Source organism: Astatotilapia calliptera, chromosome 3, assembly GCF_964374335.1.
Source record: "Astatotilapia calliptera chromosome 3, fAstCal68.1, whole genome shotgun sequence".
Taxonomy (NCBI): Eukaryota; Metazoa; Chordata; class Actinopteri; order Cichliformes; family Cichlidae; genus Astatotilapia; species Astatotilapia calliptera.
The window spans coordinates 72,132,614-72,153,682 of NC_137424.1; the positions used below are offsets into that span (position 1 = coordinate 72,132,614).

At 40.2% G+C, this 21,069-nt stretch overlaps 1 protein-coding gene across 3 annotated transcripts; it reads left to right on the top strand.

Moving 5' to 3' along the window:
- The first annotated feature begins 12 nt into the window (after positions 1–12).
- Positions 13–21,056, top strand: LOC113010564 (uncharacterized). Of its 3 annotated transcripts, none has more exons than XM_080299160.1 (3): positions 13–4,176; positions 14,169–14,266; positions 14,749–21,056. In XM_080299160.1, exons 2-3 carry the CDS (start codon positions 14,249–14,251, stop codon positions 16,075–16,077), a joined length of 1,347 nt encoding a protein of 448 aa, XP_080155286.1. In that variant the 5' UTR covers positions 13–4,176; positions 14,169–14,248; the 3' UTR covers positions 16,078–21,056. The 3 variants fall into 3 exon arrangements, with proteins under 3 accessions (XP_080155286.1, XP_080155287.1, XP_080155285.1); XM_080299161.1 differs by lacking the exon at positions 13–4,176 and having other exon boundaries at positions 13,969–14,266; positions 14,749–16,096; positions 16,301–21,056; XM_080299159.1 differs by lacking the exon at positions 13–4,176 and having other exon boundaries at positions 13,969–14,266.
- The last annotated feature ends 13 nt before the right edge of the window (positions 21,057–21,069 follow it).

The window sequence follows — 21,069 nt, forward strand, 5'->3', positions numbered from 1 at the left end:
ACTGTTACCAATGTGCAAAAACATTCACTTCATTATCTGCTCTGTGCAAACATCAGCCTGATCATGCAGGACTGAAATCACTGGATCACAATGAATCTGAAGAGAGAGAAAGATCCTCTTCTGGTTTTAGGCTCAGACTTAAAAACCTTGATATCAGGCTCCACAGAGTTCAGATGGAATCTCCTGTAAAGAGTGTCAGCTGATGTCACACTTGGATCTGATGAGGTAGCTCTGATTTCTGGAGCTGCAGTGAATAATCCTGAATGTTACATTTAGGAAGCTGCATGTATAGATATGTATATCAAGTTTATTTTTTTTCCTTTGAGGGATTTTAATTCTCTAAAATGTTATCCCTGTTACATTTTAATCTTTGTTTCCTTAGGACACAGTAGTGTTTAGTAGTTGTATTCATTTTATGTGTTACCTAAGTTTAATTTGGGCGATCGTGGCTTAAGAGTTGGGAGTTGGGAGTTCGCCTTGTAATCGGAAGGTTGCCGGTTCTAGCCCCGGTTTGGACAGTCTCGGTCGTTGTGTCCTTGGGCAAGACACTTCACCCGTTGCCTACTGGTGGTGGTCAGAGGGCCCGGTGGTGCCAGTGTCCGGCAGCCTCGCCTCTGTCAGTGCGCCCCAGGGCAGCTGTGGCTACAATGTAGCTTGCCATCACCAGTGTGTGAATGTGTGTGTGAATGGGTGGATGACTGGATATGTAAAGCGCTTTGAGGTCCTTAGGGACTAGTAAAGCGCTATATAAATACAGGCCATTTACCATTTAATTTCAATTCTTCATTTATATTTAATCTTTTGCTGTGGTAAAATCTTCTCTTAAATCATTTTCTCCCAAAACTGCAAATGTTTTCACATCAGTTGCTCTTAAAACTTCCAAAATGAACCAAATCTGTCCACCAGCTTTGAAACAACACCTGCTGTGACTTTATGTCCAGAAAAAAGAAACTCAAGCTAAACTGGTTTTGGGCTGTACTTCCATGTAATACCAGTTTGTACCAGAAGATGAAGCAGTGAGTCAGTGTAACCTTTATTTGATTTAGGCAAAGACCACATTCGTATTCACAGTGGCAGCAAAGAAATGTTGAAAGTTAAAAACAGCAGCACACATCTGGACCATTGTAAAGATCACAGGTGACTACTTTTACTTAATTCAAATTCTGTTAAACCTCTAATTTTTGCTCCTCCTTTCACTTTAGTGTATTTAGTCCTTGAAGTCCACATGTTGTTTTTTAATGAATTTTGATCCACATGTTTGCTGCTATTTTCTTGTTGATTTGAAGTTTGTATTACGAAATCCTGATACTGTTAAAGTGTTAGTTATATTTGATGAAGTCTGTGTAGAGTTTATCTTATTAAACAGTTTGGTGTGAAAAATAAAGAAATGGTCTCAGAACAAGTAGTTTGAGCCATGATTTCAGATTCAAAGTAATTTAACTGTTTTCAATGGTACATGTGGAGGTTTATCACAGGAGGCGACTTGGCTGTTCTCCACCCACACTGAAGAAGGATCCTGCAGCTCATTAAAAACTCTAAAATGATCTTCAAGGATAATATGTTTGATTTTTCTTAAAAAGGTGCTGTTGGTGTAACATAGTTAAATAGAGTTGAAGTTAAATCCCGTTAAATGGGACATTGGCGCCACCTACTGTTGAAAAAGTCACCCTGCAACATTCACAAAGGGCAAGGGATTCTGGGTAATTCTCAGAATAATGGAGGATTCCTGCGAGGTAAGGAATGCGCAAATGTCGTGGGGAGGAAAATTCATATCGCAGGCTGTTAAAGTAATACAGTCTGACCGGATTATTTTTGTTGTTTATATATCATTTGTTGCGGGTCATTTCTCCAGTCTTTATGTTGAACTGAGTGCACGTTTATGTGAGATTTATTTATTGGGAGGAGAGGAAACAAATCGGGAGCATAGTTAGCTAACTCTGTTGTTGCTTTCATTCCAACTCAGTCCTTATTTATATGAAAGTAGCTATATTGTGGTGGGGCTTGTTTATTTGTTTTGTTTGTTTGTTTTGTCTTTGCTTTACTTTTACTTTATATGTTGTTTGTTTAATTTAAGGCTAAAAGAAAATTAAATCAATGAGAGGTAAAATTTGAGGGGTAGGGACTAATAACGTCTGCCTACTCCCTTTCGAACAAAAGTATAGAATTATATTTTGTAATGATTGTGAATACACATGTTTGAAATAAAAATGAACTGAACTGAACTGTTAGTGATCCTCCATCTGGATGGATGATAAAAGCCCCGGAACAATCTAGCAGGTGGAGATGGCCCATATCTCTGGGACTGATTTGTGCTAATAACGTCCATTGTATGGACTGATAACATCCGAAGCTGGTGAATAAAGTCAGCCAGGTGCTAGCTGTGCCATTACCCAGCATACACCACTCCTTCCATAAATGCAGTAAGCGATACAAATGTATTTAACTTATCTGCTGTTTTTCAGGTTGTTGTTTCCATTTATAATGTGTTCAGTCACTACAATGCGATTTTGGAAATGCATAAATATACAGATAACGGGCTCTTCCGCGGAAATCTCGTTTCGTCAATAAACAACGTTTAGAGAGCTCTATAGTATTCAATAAGAGGACCCTGCACGTCAACTCTCGAAGTGAGGGGGGTACCCTGCGCGCCAATAAGCGAAACAGAGGGAGCCTGACCATGCGTCACACGTTTGATGTGTGTTGGGCTGAAGCGGCATCTATTAACCAACTCGCAAGATTAAAAAAAAAAAACTGAAAATAAACCACCAAACACGAAAACACCAGACATTATAATACAGACTTATAATTTGCACCGATGTATTTTTGACATTCTACCAGCAAAAAGTGAGCGCGAGAGCCCTCGGTGCGCCTGCTTGCTGCTGAAGTCAAAGTAAACTTTATTGTCATCTCTGCTACATACAGTACAGAATATAGAGAGACGAGACGACGAGGCTCCAGTTACAGCAGTGCAAGTGAACAAACAATGTATATAAGAAGAGTAAGAAAATAAATATACACTTTAGGACTAAGCATTGAGCCAAATTTAGTAATGCCAACAAATTAAATGAACAATATTTGTCTCTTATATATGATACATGTATATGTAAAAGATACTTTTCTTTGAATGAGGATTTAAGGTGATGGGAAATATAAATAACTGCAACTTGAATCTTTACTGAAGCTCAGTATTTGACAGAGTTCACTCACATGTACTCAGCAGTGTACCTGCACATGTGATGTGACAATAAAAGTGATTTGATTTGAGAGTTCAAACTCACTGCTGTAATAACTAATAATGATTAATATAATAACTATAATATTGGCCATATCATATTTACACTGACTTTAGTCTCATAAACAACATTAGCTAATTGTTATTTACTAGCTGATCTTAAATGACTGTTCAGTACAGAAATGAAGCCCAACAATCATGTTTTACAGTCCTGTGGTCTCAGCCTCAGATACTTATTAAATCACACAAAGCTCGTGTAGAAACACACAAACAAATGTACAAAATATGTTCTTCGCCATTTCTGTCAAATAAACCTGTATGAAACGTTTCCAGCGGTTAGTATCATGGTTGCTAGGCAACCTGGGCAGCGCGACGGAGGCTAGACCATCCCATTTCACAAGCCTATAAGCCTCGCACTTCCGGCCTTAGCGGTCTTTGAGTACGCGGCCCTTGTGAACCGTTATTCAGAACCTGAATTAGGATACAGCCTGTTCCAGTTCTCAGCACCGCTCCTCTCTTTCCCTGAGTACTTGGTAATTCTACTTCCCACGATGACGTTTTGATGGAGGCCAAGGAAAAGAGTTTAGGAAAAGGAGATGGGCACTAATTTTGAAATAAAACCCCACGTGGTTACGTTGCGCAGCTGAGTCACGTGACCGCACAGTACCAAATCACCACGGAGCCAGGAAAAAGGGGCGGAGAAAGTGTGTGTGCAGGAGAGGAGTCGAGCAGAGAGAGCTGCGTTTTCATGAAACGGGAGTAAAGTAGTAAACTTACAGGAAAATATACCACTACCAACGTTTAGATCGATATCTGCATCGATCAGCACACCCTTGTCTCCTGGATCCGAACCACGTGGGTCTCTGCTCCCTGATCTGTTTCCTGTTTGGAAAGACTTCCAGCTTAATCACGAAGTTGCTCTCGGTTTGTGGGCTCATCTGAAGGTAAGCACCGAGCTAACTTTAATGTGGGTTCAGTTTCTGTTGAGAATAATAGATTGCTTGGTATACATTGGACTGTAGAGTTTGTGATTGCTTGCAACATTATAAAATGGCGGTTGCTAGGGGGTAAGAATACATACAGAAAAATGGTCTTGGAATATGAACAAAAGGATGGGCTGCAGGGCAAGAGAACAACCAACCCCCACCCCCAGGAAGGCACAGATACAAGCCTGGGGGAGGGAAATCAGCCTTTAGAATAGGACTTCATAGGATGATCTCCAGATGCATGTGTATTTCATGTACTTCCAGCGTAAATAAAGCCGATATACAAAAGCTGATTTTGCATATATATTGTATGTGTGTATATGTGTATGTATTAGGGGTGCAACGATACACAAAATTCACGGTTCGGTTCGACACTTTAGTGTCACGGTTTGATATTTTTTCGATACAAAAAAAAATGTTCATGCCTTTTTAATTTGTCATTTATTAAAATTCTAAATATATATTTGAACTCTAAAGTACAGTTTTTGATCTGATCGAGAAATCACTCATCTTTGGAAAATAGAGGGTTTTTTTTTTACAGAGAATGGCTCTTTCCAAAATAAAAGCTATACTATACGCTTCTTCTGGGGTATATTCGCAGCAGCATATTAACCCTTTAAGACCTACCATAGAACCAAGTCCACCAGAGCTTATATTATATTTTTACATGCTGTAGTGCCATTTTTGGGAGCATTTCAAGTTGCTATACATCAATAAAACCATTATAGGCCAACTTTTAATAATATGTCTGAATTAAGTGCATAGTAATTACATACATTGCAAAAAAGTGCAATAAACTACAAAAAAATGTAAAATCGTTTTTTTAAACATATATTTCTAGTTAGTGAAATTTAAGAGGCTTATCCCTCAAAACTGTAAATACAAAAAAGTTGCACAAAATAGTTTCCCACCACAGGACATTTATTTTAAGTGTCTTCATAGTTTTATTTTTGAAATACACCAATTTTTATATACTGCAGGAAAATGAAAATAAATATTATAATGCAAATTTGCAAAAAAACAGCATATGCATCAAAATAAACTATTTCCAGCAGTGCAATATGAGTTCTAAGCATCCCAGAAACGACACAGAAAGTCATAAAGTCAAAGATAACTTTTAAAAACACAAGTATAAGCTCATAAGGCCCTGATTAGGGATGGGTTTCGTTTAGGTTTTATCCGATACTGGTGCCAAACCGGTACTTTTGAATCCGTGCCGGTACTTAAACAGTGCTCGAACTGGTGCTTAAAGAATGGAGAACACAAAATTGGTCCAAAAACCTCTCATGTTCAGCTGCTTTTTTGTAAAAAGATAACAATGTTAGCCTTTTCTGCAGCTATGGGGCATACAGTTGTGGTCAAAAGTTTACATACACTTGTAAAGAATATAATACAATGGCTCTACCGAGTGTCCCGTTATTTCTAAAACTCTGATTTTTCTCTGATAGAGTGATTGGAACAGATACTTCGTTGTCACAAAAAACATTCATGAAGTTTGGTTCTTTAATGACTTTATTATGGGTTAACAGAAAAAAGTGATCACATCTGCTGGGTCAGAAATATACATACAGCAGTGCTAATATTTGGTTACATGTCCCTTAGCCATTTTCACTTCAATTAGGTGCCTTTGGTAGCCATCCACAAGCTTCTGGCAAGCTTCTATTTGAATCTTTGACCACTCCTCTTCACAGAATTGGTGCAGTTCAGTTAAATTTGATGGCTTTCTGACATGGACTTGTTTCTTCAGCATTATCTTTAATGTTTTTAATGAGGTTTAAGTCAGGACTTTGGGAAGGCCATTCTAAAACCTTTATTCTAGCCTGACTTAGCCATTCCTTTACCACTTTTGATGTGTGTTTGGGGTCACTGTCCTGTTGGAACACCCAACTGTGCCCGAGACCCAACCTTCGTGCTGATGATTTTAGGTTATGTTGAAGAATGTGAAGGTAATCCTCCTTCTTCATTATCCCATTTACTCTCTGTAAAGCACCAGTTCCATTGGCAGCAAAACAGCCCCACAGCATAATACTCCCACCACCATGCTTGATTGTAGGCATGGTGTTCTTGGGGTTAAAGGCCTCACCTTTTCTCCTCCAAACATATTGCTGGACATTGTGGCCAAAAAGCTTGATTTTTGTTTCATCTGACCACAGAACTTTCCTCCAGAATGTCTTATCTTTGTCCACGTGATCAGCAGCAAACTTCGAGCCTTAAGGTGCCGCTTTTGGAGCGAGGGCTTCTTTCTTGCACGACAGCCTCTCAGTCCATGGAGATGCAAAACACGTTTGACTGTGGACAATGACACCTGTGTTCCAGCAGCTTCTAATTCTTGGCAGATCTGCTTTTTGGTGATTCTTGGTTGACTCTTCACCCTCCTGACCAATTTTCTCTCAGCAGCAGGTGATAGCTTGCGTTTTCTTCCTGATCTTGGCAGTGACGAAACAGTGCCATGAACTTTATACTTACAAACAATTGTTTGCACTGTTGCTCTTAGGACATGCAGCTGCTTTGAAATGGCCCCAAGTGACTTTCCTGACTTGTTCAAGTCAATAATTCACTTTTTCAGATCCATGCTGAGCTCCTTTGACTTTCCTATTGTAGTGTTTGTGGGCGTTTGTATCCAATGAGCCCTATTTAACTGGTCTAAGAGAAGTCACCAGCTGTCATCACTCATAATCACTCACAAGAAGTTAAGAGGCCATGCTATGAAGCTCAGTTCACTGACAACTTTTGAAGTCACCAAAATTGCTAATTCATGTTGCCGTATGTATATTTTTGACCCAGAAAATGTGATCACCTTTTTACTGTTAACCCATAATAAAGTCATTAAAGAACCAAACTTCATGAATGTTTTTTGTGACAACGAAGTATCTGTTCCAATCACTCTATCAGAGAAAAATCAGAGTTTTAGAAATAACGGGACACTCAGTAGAGCCATTATATTATATTCTTTACAAGTGTATGTAAACTTTTGACCACAACTGTATATGGTATCACTCTTGGCTGGAAGCAGTGCTTAAACAATGTAAAAAACACAAACTTTGTCCAAAACCTCTCATGTTTAACTGTTTTCCACTTTTTCTTTGGTCATTTTAGCCTTTTTGGCCAGGGTGAAGAGAGTATCTGCCATCAAAAAAGAAGACAGCCGCATGTAGCTATGATGATGTTTGCTAGTTCACCTTACGTGCATTAATGTAATAACGTGGTTAGCCTACTTAACGTAAATTGCACGCGAACAACATTAAGCTACTCACGCAGAGAAGAAAGGCTGCTGCTGCCGTCATCATTTCTGCTACACTGGCAGGGCTAGGGGCCAGGACTCTACTCTTTGGGTTTTTGGGGATGTTGCTAACTCCAGGTCCGATAACAGGCAACCTAACCGCAGTAGATGTGCACGGTGTGAGGTCTCGCAGCAAGCTATCAAATACGGCGCAATAATATTTGACAACTTTTAACTGATTTTTCTAACTTTAATACACTAAAGTTAAACCTAATTTCTTTTTTATTTTTAGATATACAATTTTTATTCGTTATCAAGAATATCATAAAACATAACAACTAAACAGAAAAAAGAAAAAAAAACACATCCACACACACACCCGCAATTGCTCAAAGTTAATCAGTGTGTTGTTTTGATACAAATCGCCAATTACCCTTTACAGCCGATCGGAGCGGGCACGCTCTGTTTTGCGTAACTATTTTTAAATCCCGGTAGCTCTGCAACCAAGTAAGCTAGCGCAATAATTTTTTTTGCATATGAAACTGGAGGAGTTGTACTTACATCTTATGCCATCAGCTTGTCCTAGGTCACAGTTTCCTTCCACATATAGCTTTGCAAAAACTGCATAAAAATCACTTGCAGCAACAAAAACATGATATTCCAGAAACACGCTTCGCCGATCCATCAGCTGTTTGTAACACTTCCTACGTCCATCAGCGCGAACTATCACATGACCGCATGACCTGCCCGAAACCGGAAGTGACGTCATTTTGCGGAAATGTAGTTTTTTTACGATCGGGGCCTTATGAGCTTGTGTTTTACTTGTTATGTGTTTTAAAAAGTTATGTTTGACTTTATGACTTTCTGTGTCGTTTCTGGGATGCTTAAGACTCATATTGCACTGCTGGAAATAGTTTATTTTGATGCATATTCTGTTATTTTGCAAATTTGCATTATAATATTTATTTTCGTTTTTCCTGCAGTATATAAAAATTGGTGTATTTCAAAAATAAAACTATGAAGACACTCAAAATAAATTTCCTGTGGTGGGAAACTAGTTTGTGTAACTTTTTTGTATTTACAGTTTTGAGGGATAAGCCTCTTAAATTTCTCTAACTAGAAATATATGTTAAAAAAACAAAAACGATTTTCAATTTTTTTGTAGTTTATTGCACTTTTTTGCAATTTATGTAATTACTATGCACCTAATGCAGACATATTATTAAAGTTTGGGCTATAATGGTTGTATTGATGTATAGCAACTTGAAATGCTCCCAAAAATGGCTCCACAGCATGTAAAAAGATATGATACAATGGGGCAAAAAAGTATTTAGTCATTCACCGATTGTGCAAGTTCCCCCACTTAAAATGATGACAGAGGTCAGTAATTTGCACCAGATGTACACTTCAACTGTGAGAGACAGAATGTGAAAAAATAATCCATGAATTCACATGGTAGGATTTGTAAAGAATTTATTCGTAAATCAGGGTGGCAAATAAGTATTTGGTCAATAACAAAAATACAACTCAATACTTTGTAACATAACCTTTGTTGGCAATAACAGAGGTCAAACATTTACTATAGGTCTGTACCAGGTTTGCACACACAGTAGCTGGTATTTTGGCCCATTCCTCCATGCAGATCTTCTCGAGAGCAGTGATGTTTTGGGGCTGTCGCCGAGCAACACGGACTTTCAACTCCCGCCACAGATTTTCTATGGGGTTGAGGTCTGGAGACTGGCTAGGCCACTCCAGGACTTTCAAATGCTTCTTACGGAGCCACTCCTTTGTTGCCCGGGCGGTGTGTTTTGGATCATTGTCATGTTGGAAGACCCAGCCTCGTTTCATCTTCAAAGTTCTCACTGATGGAAGGAGGTTTTGGCTCAAAATCTCACGATACATGGCCCCATTCATTCTGTCCTTAACACGGATCAGTCGTCCTGTCCCCTTGGCAGAAAAACAGCCCCATAGCATGATGCTTCCACCTCCATGCTTCACAGTAGGTATGGTGTACTTGGGATGCAACTCAGTATTCTTCGTCCTCCAAACACGACGAGTTGAGTTTATACCAAAAAGTTCTACTTTGGTTTCATCTGACCACATGACATTCTCCCAATCCTCTGCTGTGTCATCCATGTGCTCTCTGGCAAACTTCAGACGGGCCTGGACATGCACTGGCTTCAGCAGCAGAACACGTCTGGCACTGCGGGATTTGATTCCCTGCCGTTGTAGTGTGTTACTGATGGTGACCTTTGTTACTTTGGTCCCAACTCTCTGCAGGTCATTCACCAGGTCCCCCCGTGTGGTTCTGGGATCTTTGCTCACCGTTCTCATGATCATTTTGACCCCACGGGATGAGATCTTGCGTGGAGCCCCAGATCGTGGGAGATTATCAGTGGTCTTGTATGTCTTCCATTTTCTGATGATTGCTCCCACAGTTGATTTTTTTCACACCAAGCTGCTTGCCTATTGTAGATTCACTCTTCCCAGTCTGGTGCAGGTCTACAATACTTTTCCTGGTGTCCTTCGAGAGCTCTTTGGTCTTGGCCATGGCGGAGTTTGGAGTCTGACTGTTTGAGGCTGTGGACAGGTGTCTTTTATACAGATGATGGGTTCAAACAGGTGCCATTCATACAGGTAACGAGTGGGGGACAGAAAAGCGTCTTACAGGAGACGTTACAGGTCTGTGAGAGCCAGAGATTTTCCATGTTTGAGGTGACCAAATACTTATTTTCCACCCTGATTTACGAATAAATTCTTTACAAATCCTACCATGTGAATTCATGGATTTTTTTTTTCACATTCTGTCTCTCACAGTTGAAGTGTACCTCTGGTGCAAATTACTGACCTCTGTGCAAGTTCCCCCACTTAAAATGATGACAATCGGTGGCTGACTAAATACTTTTTTGCCCCACTGTAAACGCGGGAGAATACTCATTTTGATTAGGTTCACACGCCCCTAATTTCTAAACCTAATTTCTAGTAAGTGGCCCAGCCCCTCCTATATTTTTATGTATGTGGCCCTTAGTGAAAAAAGTTTGGACACCCCTGAGGTACAGGATCATCAGGAGGTCCTTTGTCCCTCTTTGGAGGAAACTCCCACTGGGTTTAAATCTTGGACTCTCCATCATTTGACCCTTAGAACTGAAGAAGCTTCTCAGATGAGAGGTGAAACGTCTTCAAGCAACTCAAAGAAGTCCAGACGCTTTTCTTTCCAAGCTCCTTAGACTACGATGACCTGGATGACTAAGAACCTTCACAGACAGATATATATATATATATATATATATATATATATATATATATATATATATATATTAGGGGTACAACGATACACAAAATTCACGGTTCGGTTCGGTTCGATACTTTGGTGTCACGGTTCGATATTTTTTCGATACAAAAAAAATGTTCATGCCTTTTTAATTTGTCATTTATTAAAATTATAAATATATATTTGAACTCAAAAGTACAGTTTTTAAATTTAACCCTAACCCTTGTGCGCGTTTTTTATTTTGACAGCGAATGCGCACCTGCGGACCACTTATGTGCAGCCCTGGTTATTTAGCTCGTCATATTGCAGCCACAGAAATAATTTTGTCCATGAAACCATAAAGCTGCACTTTCTTTTTGCCTTATAGTCTCATTTGTCATAACTTCTCCATTTTGTGGTAAGCTTTTCTTTGGCTGTCACTTCTTCACCCTGACCTGTCTTATTTGGCTCAGCAGAACTAAAATATATATCTGTCTGTGAAGGTTCTCAGTCATCCAGGTCATCGTAGTCAAATATAAATCCTGCTGCTTTTACACACGCACTCACATAAGCTCAGCGATTCTCTGCGCGATCAACCTCTCACATGTTTAAGCTGCGGGAGATTTCACTTGTCATGTTTGCATAGTAAGCTAACAATTAATAAGACGATGTCAGAGGAATTGGTGCACAAATTATCATCACTCACATATCAGTGCTGTCGCTCTCTATACACAGTTCGCACGATTGCAAAGTGAAAGCAAAAAAACAAGCGCAAATTCAAACGCGATTTCAATATGTCACATATTGACAGTGGCTCACCGATGCCAATGACATAATTACCCAGCTACATTTCTGAAAGAATGCAAAAGCATTGACATATATTTTTCCTTCCTACAATAGCCCGACGGGCAGGGTAGCCCGTCTGAAAACAATCGCTAGCCCCAGGACGTCGGGCTAGCGATATTGCGAGCCCTGTATCTGATTGAGGAATCACTCATCTTTGGAAAAGAGAGTTTATTACAGAGAAATGTCTCTTTCCAAAATAAAAGCTATACTATCCGCTTCTTCTGGGCTATATTCTCAGCAGCATGTTAAACATATAAGGAGAATCATGTGTTAACAGCTGTCTAAATGACTCGGCTAAAGTTAGTAGCATGCTTGTTGTTTTTGTCTTTGCACTAGGATGATGTCGGCGTAAATGTGCAGTCATATTCGTTGTGTTCCCACTAGTGCTTTCAGGTTAATCTCGTTGAAATGACCTTAACGCCACAACACGGCAAATCTCCGTTAACGAGCTACCGCCGATCACCCCGTGCATGGGGCTAGACGGCCAACACGTTAACGAGCTAACTGCGCTAACACACTAGTTCCCACCCATGTAATTGAGCATTGCATGGCACATCCAACATACTGTTTTACTTTAGTCCATGACTCGCTTACCTTCAGGGTCATACGTCACATGAAAACCAAAATAATTCCAAACGCCAGATCTGAATTGAGAGTGGTGGAGGTCCATGTTGCTGAGAGCTTAACTTCTATCTTGCTAGCTTGCCCTGCGCTCTTCCTTCTGACTATGCTGTCTGTGTTGAGCGCTCAGTGGATCTGCGCTCGACAGTGCAGCCTAGGCGGAGTAGTCAAACGCAGATTCACTGAGCGCTCAACACAGACAGCATCGTCAGAAGGAAAGTTGATAAAATAAATTACAAATTTTGTATTGTTCGATACATATGCATATCGAACCGAAAGCACTGTATCGAACGGTTCAATATCGATACGAATATCGTTGCACCCCTAATAAATACATATATATATATATATATATATATATATATATATATATATATATATATATATATATATATATATATATATATATATAGCCTAGGCTGCACTGTCGAGCGCAGATCCACTGAGCGCTCAACACAGACAGCATCGTCAGAAGGAAGAGCGCAGGGCAAGCTAGCGAGACAGAAGTTAAGCTCTCCTTACAACATGGACCTCCCCCACTCTCATTCAGATCTGGCGTTTGGAATTATTTTGGTTTTAATGTGACGTATGACCCTGAAGGTAAGCGAGTCATGGACTAAAGTAAAACAGTATGTTGGATGTGCCATGCAATGCTCAATTACATGGGTGGGAACTAGTGTGTTAGCGCAGTTAGCTCGTTAACGTGTTGGCCGTCTAGCCCCATGCACGGGGCGATCGGCGGTAGCTCGTTAACGGAGATTTGCCGTGTTGTGGCGTTAAGGTCATTTCAACGAGATTAACCTGAAAGCACTAGTGGGAACACAACGAATATGACTGCACATTTATGCCGACATCATCCTAGTGCAAAGACAAGTGGAAGCAGACAAAAAAAAGCAAGCATGCTACTAACTTTAGCCGAGTCATTTAGACAGCTATTTAATATGCTGCTGAGAATATAGCCCAGAAGAAGCGGATAGTATAGCTTTTATTTTGGAAAGAGACATTTCTCTGTAATAAACTCTCTTTTCCAAAGATGAGTGATTCCTCAATCAGATACAGGGCTCGCAATATCGCTAGCCCAACGTCCCGGGGGTAGCGATTTTTTCAGTCGGGGTACCAAAATCTATCTCTGCCCTGCCCGTCGGGCTATTGTAGGAAGGAAAAATATATGTCAATGCTTTTGCATTCTTTCAGAAATGTAGCTGGGTAATTATGTCATTGGCATCGGTGAGCCACTGTCAAAATGTGACATATTGAAATCGCGTTTGAATTTGCGCTTGTTTTTTTGCTTTCACTTTGCAATCGCGCGAACTGTGTATAGAGAGCGACAGCACTGATATGTGAGTGATGATAATTTGCGCACCAATTCCTCTGACATCGTCTTATTAATCGTTAGCTTACTATGCAAACATGACAAGTGAAATCTCCCGCAGCTTAAACATGTGAGAGGTTGATCGCGCAGAGAATCGCTGAGCTTATGTGAGTGCGTGTGTAAAAGCAGCAGGATTTATATTTGACTACGATGACCTGGATGACTGAGAACCTTCACAGACAGATATATATTTTAGTTCTGCTGAGCCAAATAAGACAGGTCAGGGTGAAGAAGTGACAGCCAAAGAAAAGCTTACCACAAAACGGAGAAGTTATGACAAATGAGACTATAAGGCAAAAAGAAAGTGCAGCTTTATGGTTTCATGGACAAAATTATTTCTGTGGCTGCAATATGACGAGCTAAATAACCAGGGCTGCACATAAGTGGTCCGCAGGTGCGCATTCGCTGTCAAAATAAAAAACGCGCACAAGGGTTAGGGTTAAATTTAAAAACTGTACTTTAGAGTTCAAATATATATTTAGAATTTTAATAAATGACAAATTAAAAAGGCATGAACATTTTTTTTGTATCGAAAAAATATCGAACCGTGACACCAAAGTATCGAACCGAACCGAACCGTGAATTTTGTGTATCGTTGCACCCCTAATATATATATATTGTATTTTTTGTGTGTGTCCCAGCTGAGTAACAGGAGTCTGGTGGAGCAGCAGAAGGACAGTTTCATCCATTTGGACTCAGCTCAGCCACTACAGAGGAAACAATGACTTCAACACAAAAGGTGAGAACAATATCACAATTACACTTTTTGAAGCTGTGTGCACAGCTGTTTATTTATTTATTTCATTTTATTTTACCTTATTTTTATTGAAAAACCTGTTAACATCAGCTTTATCTTTTGCATCCTGGGTTCCTCCATATATACAGAATCTACATTCACAACCAAAAACCACAGAAGTTAGAAGGAAATACAAAGATCATATTTTATAAGCACACATTGAAACAACAATATCATCAGTTGAACTTGCAATTTCTTATGCGTAAAAGATTTTCTCCACTGATAAATATTTCTTCAATAATGTAATTTTCTTTACAACTCTCATTGTGTCACATCATTGTAATGTGATACTGTCACCAGAAGGTGATGGTAACACACCAACAATGTGTTTGTTGACATGTTTGATTCCACCAACGGAGGGAGTTTCAGTTTGTTCCACGACTGCATTTCACTCACTGCCGCTGTTTGTATCTCTGTCACTGCAGGACCAACATGGAGCGAGAAGTCAGCGCTCTCAGGAGGCCGACAAACCTCACAGAAGAAAAGGAGAGAAAACCTACAGCTGTGACGAGTGTGGAAAGGCTTTTACCCAGTCTGGAAATTTAAAAAAACACCAAGTCATCCACAGTGGAGTTAAACCTTACAGCTGTGATTTGTGTGGAAAGTCTTTTACCCAGTCTGGAAGTTTAAAAACTCACCAACTCATCCACAGTGGAGTTAAAGCGTACAGCTGTGAGTTGTGTGGAAAGTCTTTTACCGAGGCTGGAACTTTAAAAACTCACCAACTCATCCACAGTGGAGTTAAACCTTACAGCTGTGATGAGTGTGGGAAGGATTTTACCAGGTCTGGAGGCTTAAAAAGACACCAACTCATCCACAGTGGAGTTAAGTCATACAGCTGTGACTTGTGTGGAAAGTCTTTTACCTTGGCTCAAAGCCTAAAAACACACCAGCTCATCCACAGTGGAGTTAAGTCATACAGCTGTGACTTGTGTGGAAAGTCTTTTACCCTGGCTCAAAGCCTAAAATCACACAAACTCATCCACAGTGGAGTTAAACCTTACAGCTGTGACTTGTGTGGAAAGTCTTTTACCGAGGCTGGATGCTTAAAAAAACACAAACTCATCCACAGTGGAGTTAAACCTTACAGCTGTGACTTGTGTGGAAAGTCTTTTACCCAGGCTGGAAGCTTAAAAATACACCAACTCATCCACAGTGGAGTTAAAGCACACACCTGTGACTTGTGTGGAAAGTCTTTTACCCGGGCTGGAGAATTAAAAATACACAGACTCATCCACAGTGAATTTAAAGCGTACAACTGTGACTTGTGTGGAAAGTCTTTTACCCACGCTCAAAACTTTAAAGCACACCAACTCATCCACAGTGGAGTTAAACCTTACAGCTGTGACTTGTGTGGAAAGTCTTTTACCCATCGTAAATGCTTAAAATTACACCATATCATCCACAGTGGAGTTAAAGCACACAGCTGTGAGATGTGTGGCAAGACGTTTGCTCAAAATAGCGACTTACAGAAGCATCTAGTTACCCACTCTGGAATTAAGGCGTACAGCTGCGACTTTTGTGGAAAAAGTTTCAGCGACAAACAGTACCGAAATATTCACCTACGGTTTCACACTGGAAATGATGTTTCCCGCTGTGATCAGTGTGGGAAACTGTTTGCAACAGATGCACAGTTACAACAACACATGTTTATCCACACTGAGGAGAGACCTTATAAATGTGACCTGTGTCAGAAGACCTTTAAATCTCCACATCACCTGAAAAAACACCAAAAGACCCACACCAGAAAGTAACTCTACAAGTGCAGTTATTGTGAGGATGTATTTATGTTTTATCTTGTAATTTTAACCTGATTGTTTGGAACAAGTCTGATCAGTAAACTTATGGAGTTATACTGAGTGTTATAATGTAAACAGTAAAATGTAATTGGACGTTGGCAGAGATGCTCTTTGTTTCAGGCGACATTCAGGATAAAAACGTTAAAGGAATTCCCTGACTTACACTGTCTTTGTTTAGAATCAGAGCGACACAGATGGATCCAGTTCTCAACCCTGTCGTCACTGTGGTGGTGGGAAAGCTTCTCTGTGACCTTTGTAGAAAAACTTCCAATCATCAACGGGACCTTAAACCACAAACAAAGCCACACTGGAGACAAAATGAACTACTGCAAAGAATGTGTGAGAGGCTTCCACACACCAAGTACATTAAAATACATGACCTCTCCACAGTGGGGTCAAAAAGCACATCTGTGACCAGTGTGGGTCATCCTTCACCACTGGACATAAGCTCAGTGAAAAACCATAAGGGAATCCACACTGTGACAAAAATGTTTGCCCTAGACTGCAGTTTATTGTCACTTTGCAGTTTCCATGTCCACTTCATAAGGTAAAGAAAAAGCATCCTTACATCTTAGTACAGGGGTGACCACCTCCAGGCCTCAAGAGTAGGGATGGTTACCGGTATCCGGTACCACATAAACTGTAGTAACCAGACCAGAAAGCAGCACACATTTTGGTGCTTTTTTTCCCTGAGATGTCATACACTTTGGATTCTAGCCAATCATTTTACGTTTCCCAGGATAGTAGGCGGGCCCAGGTATGTACGTTCTTTTCCAGCAGAGCTACAGATTAAAAATACCCAAGGCGAAGTGGCTGTACTTCACAGCAAAAGATGCAAACTAAGCAGCCTGCAACAAGTGCTTTAAGGTGATACTGTGCAAAGAAGGTAACACCTCAAAATCTGGTGAAACACCTGGCGACACATAGCGTTTTTTTAAAAGCCAATAAATGCACCGTATTTGATAGCTTGCACATCTACTGTGGGTGTAGTGCATGTTATCGAACCTGGAGTTAGCAACATCCCCCCAAAACCCGAAGAGTAGAGTCCTGGCCCCTAGCCCTGCCAGTGTAGCAGAAATTATGATGGATGATGATGTCAGTGCAGCCTTTCTTCTCTGCGTGAGTAGCTTAATGTTGTTCGTGTGTAATTTACGTTGAGTAGGCTAACCACGTTATTATATTAATGCATGTAAGGTGAACTAGCAAACATCGTATTTACATGCGGCTGTCTTCTTTTTTGATGGCAGATACTCCCTTCACCCTGGCCAAAAAGGCCAAAATGACCAAAGAAAAAGTGGAAAACAGTTAAAAAAGAGAGGTTTTTGGACAAAATTTGTGTTTTTTCCATTCTTTAAGCACTGCTTCCAGCCAAGAGTGATACCATATATGCCCTGTAGCTGCAGAAAAGGCTAACATTGTTATCTTTTTACGAACAACAGCTAAACATAAGAGGTTTTGTGGAAAAAGTTTGTGTCCTCTATTTTTTAAGCACCGGTTCGAGCACTGTTTAAGTACCGGCACGGATTCAAATGTACCGGTTTGGCACCAGTATCGGATAAAACCTAAATAATACCCATCTGTACACAAGAGCCAGTGTCTTTTAGGTTTTAGATAACACCCTTGGTCAATACACCTGGTACAGATGATTAGTTCATTGCCAGGCCTCTAGAGAACTTCTAGAAATGCCGATGGGGTAATTTTTCCCAATTAAGTCAGCTGTGCCGGATCAAGGTCACAAACCTGCAGGAAACCAGCTCTTGGGCCTGGAGCTGGCCATCCCTGTATTTGTGGATACAGTTTCAGCAACAATAGAAAGACATGGATTTGTGATTAACTTGACAATGTCCTGCATGATAACCATATCCTGGAAACACATGTCAAATTCTGCAACTTTTAAATTCACTGTAGATTTCCTCGCCTCTAGTGTGCCCTTTAATGGCAAAAGTATGAGAAACAAGTCTTCAAAAACCTTTTATAGCGCTTATATAATCAGCAGCTCAGAATAACCTGTCGAACCTGAAGCAGTATAATATGTTCAGACTGACAGACGGGGTCATAGGTGCAGTGATGCAAACGTTGCACTGATCTGTTGTCATGAAGAGAGAGTTGAACGTAAAAGTGAAGCCGTCAATTTACTGGTCAAGCAACGTCACTACCCTCATCTGTGGTTTTGGCTAGTGACCAAAGACTGAGGTCATGGATACATGTGGTGGTAATGAGCTTCCTCTGAAGGGTCAAAAATCCAATCAAACTTCCCCCTTTTGAGCTAGCAATTTGGCAACAGGTGGAAGAAAAAACGCCCTTTTAACAGGAAGAATCCTCCATTAGAACCAGGCTCAGGGAGGGGCGGCCATCTGCCGTGACGTGTTGGAGTTAGAGAAGGAAACAGCACAAAGACATGCTGTGGAAGAGAGCCAGAGAATGATTTAATGCAGAGAGGTCTATTAACATATAGTGGGGGGAAAAGGTGACTGAAGAAATGACATGGACACTGTTACGGTCGCTGACCTCTAGTGACTCTCCCTTTGTAGAAGAGGTTTTTTTTTTCTCCTTTTCTTGTGTTGCAGGTCTGCCTCATGAGCCGCAGCTGAGGTGTGTTCTAGCTCATCAGCCAGAGCATATAGTTTGCCATCCTAAACTGCCACACTCCTGCCACTTCCCCAATTTCTGCCAGAGCTGTGAGCTGTAGTGTTTTGGGCAGCGGGCCTTAGTGTGTATGTGTGTGAGAACTTAAAGCCTGTGGAACTTTGGTTTCCTTTCTTTTATTGTAAGCAAAGGTGTGCCCTTATTGTGTTAATTAGTTCATCATTGTGGAAGCAGGTAGGGGTTCTCTGCCATTTTTGTTTCAACTGTTTTCTCCTGTTCTTGGTTAGACAGGGAGCTCAGCCATTGTATTTTGTTTTGGTTAGTGAGTACTTGGTTTGATTTCTAGCTAAAGGGGGTGTTTTGTTTGTTGTTTTGGCCTTGGAGACCCTGAAGAAAAGAACTTCCCTGTGTTTGTTTTTATTGTAGTAGTTTTGGGCAATAAATCTTGTTTAATGACATCTATTAGCAGACATCAACAGCAGATCCAGGATATGTACTGTGTCCACCAAAAAACTGTTTAAACACCATGAAACAGTTTCAACCTATTAACAGCAAAGACCTGGAGGACATCTTAGGTCAACTGAACTCCTCCTCCTGCTGTTTAGATGTCCTGCCAACAAGTTTTTTCAAAAAGGTCTCAAAGACTTTAGAGTCAGACCTGTTACAGATCGTCAACTTTTCTTTATTATCAGGTGTGTTTACAGCAGTTTTTAGTGATTCTGGAATCAAACCTATACTGAAAAAGGACAATCTTGACAAGACACAAATGAACAACTACAGGCCGATCTCAAATCTCCCGTTTTTAAGTAAGATCATTGAAAAAGCAGTTTCTCAACAGCTCAATTACTTCTTAAAACAGAATAACTGCTACGATGCCTTCCAGTCAGGTTTTAGACAGAACCACAGCACTGAAACCGCTCTGACCAAAGTGTTTAATGACATATGTCTGAATACAGACAGTGGAAAAATGTCAGTCCTAGTTTTACTGGACCTCAGTGCAGCATTTGATACAGTTGACCACAACATATTACTCAAACGACTGGAGAACTGGACAGGTCTTTCAGGAACTGTACTAAACTGGTTCAAAACATACGTAGAAAACAGGAAATACTTTGTATCAATAGGTAACTTCACATCTGAGCAGACAAGTATCACATGTGGAGTTCCCCAAGGTTCCATCTTGGGACCCCTTCTGTTTAACATCTACATGCTCCCACTGGCACAGATTATAAACAACAACAAAATAAACTATCACAGCTATGCAGATGACACACAAATATATATCACAATGTCACCAGGAGACCGAGGCCCTGTACAGGCTCTTGGTAAATGCATTGAGGAAATCAATGACTGGTTGTGCCACAATTTTCTCCAGCTAAACAAAAACAAAACTGAGGTAATAGTCTTTGGCGCCAAAGAAAAACGATTACAGGTCACCAGAGAACTTCAATCTATACATCTAAAAACCACAAACCAGGCGAGAAATTTGGGTGTAGTGATGGATGCAGACCTAAACTTAGAAAAACACATTAAGACAATAACAAAGTCAGCTTACTATCACCTCAAGAATATATCAAGGATAAAAGATCTGATGTCTCAACAGGACCTGGAAAAACTAGTCCATGCATTCATCTTTAGTAGGCTTGATTACTGTAACAGCATCTTTACAAGTCTACCTAAAAAATCAGTCAGACAACTACAGCTCATTCAGAACTCTGCTGCTCGAGTCCTCACTAAGACCAAAAAAGTGGACCACATCAGTCCAGCTCTGAGGTCCTTACACTGGCTGCCTGTCTGTCAGAGGATAGACTTTAAAGTTCTGATGCTGGCCTATAAAGCTCTGAATGGTTTAGGACCAAAATACATCAGTGACCTCCTGACCCAGTATGAACCATCCAGATCCCTCAGGTCATCTGGATCCGGTCTTTTATCAGTTCCCAGAGTCAGAACCAGACACGGAGAAGCTGCATTCAGCTTTTATGCTCCTTATATCTGGAACAAACTCCCAGAAAGCCTCAGATCAGCTGAAACACTCAGTTTATTTAAATCCAGATTGAAGACTCACCTGTTCTCAGCTGCATTTGAATAAAGCACCATATCCACACTTTAAGCTTAAATTTCAAAACTTACATTTAACTACTGATTTTATCTACTGTTCTGATTTTATCTGTTTTGATTTTATATACTGTTGTTTGTTTGTTTGTTAATTAGTTAGTTAGTTTATTTGCTTGTTTTATTCAATTTTAAATCATGCTTTTTATTTGTTCTTGTTTCTAATGTCTCTGTAAAGCACTTTGAATCACCTTGTTGTTGAATTGTGCTATACAAATAAACTTGCCTTGCCTTGCCTTGCCTTGCCTA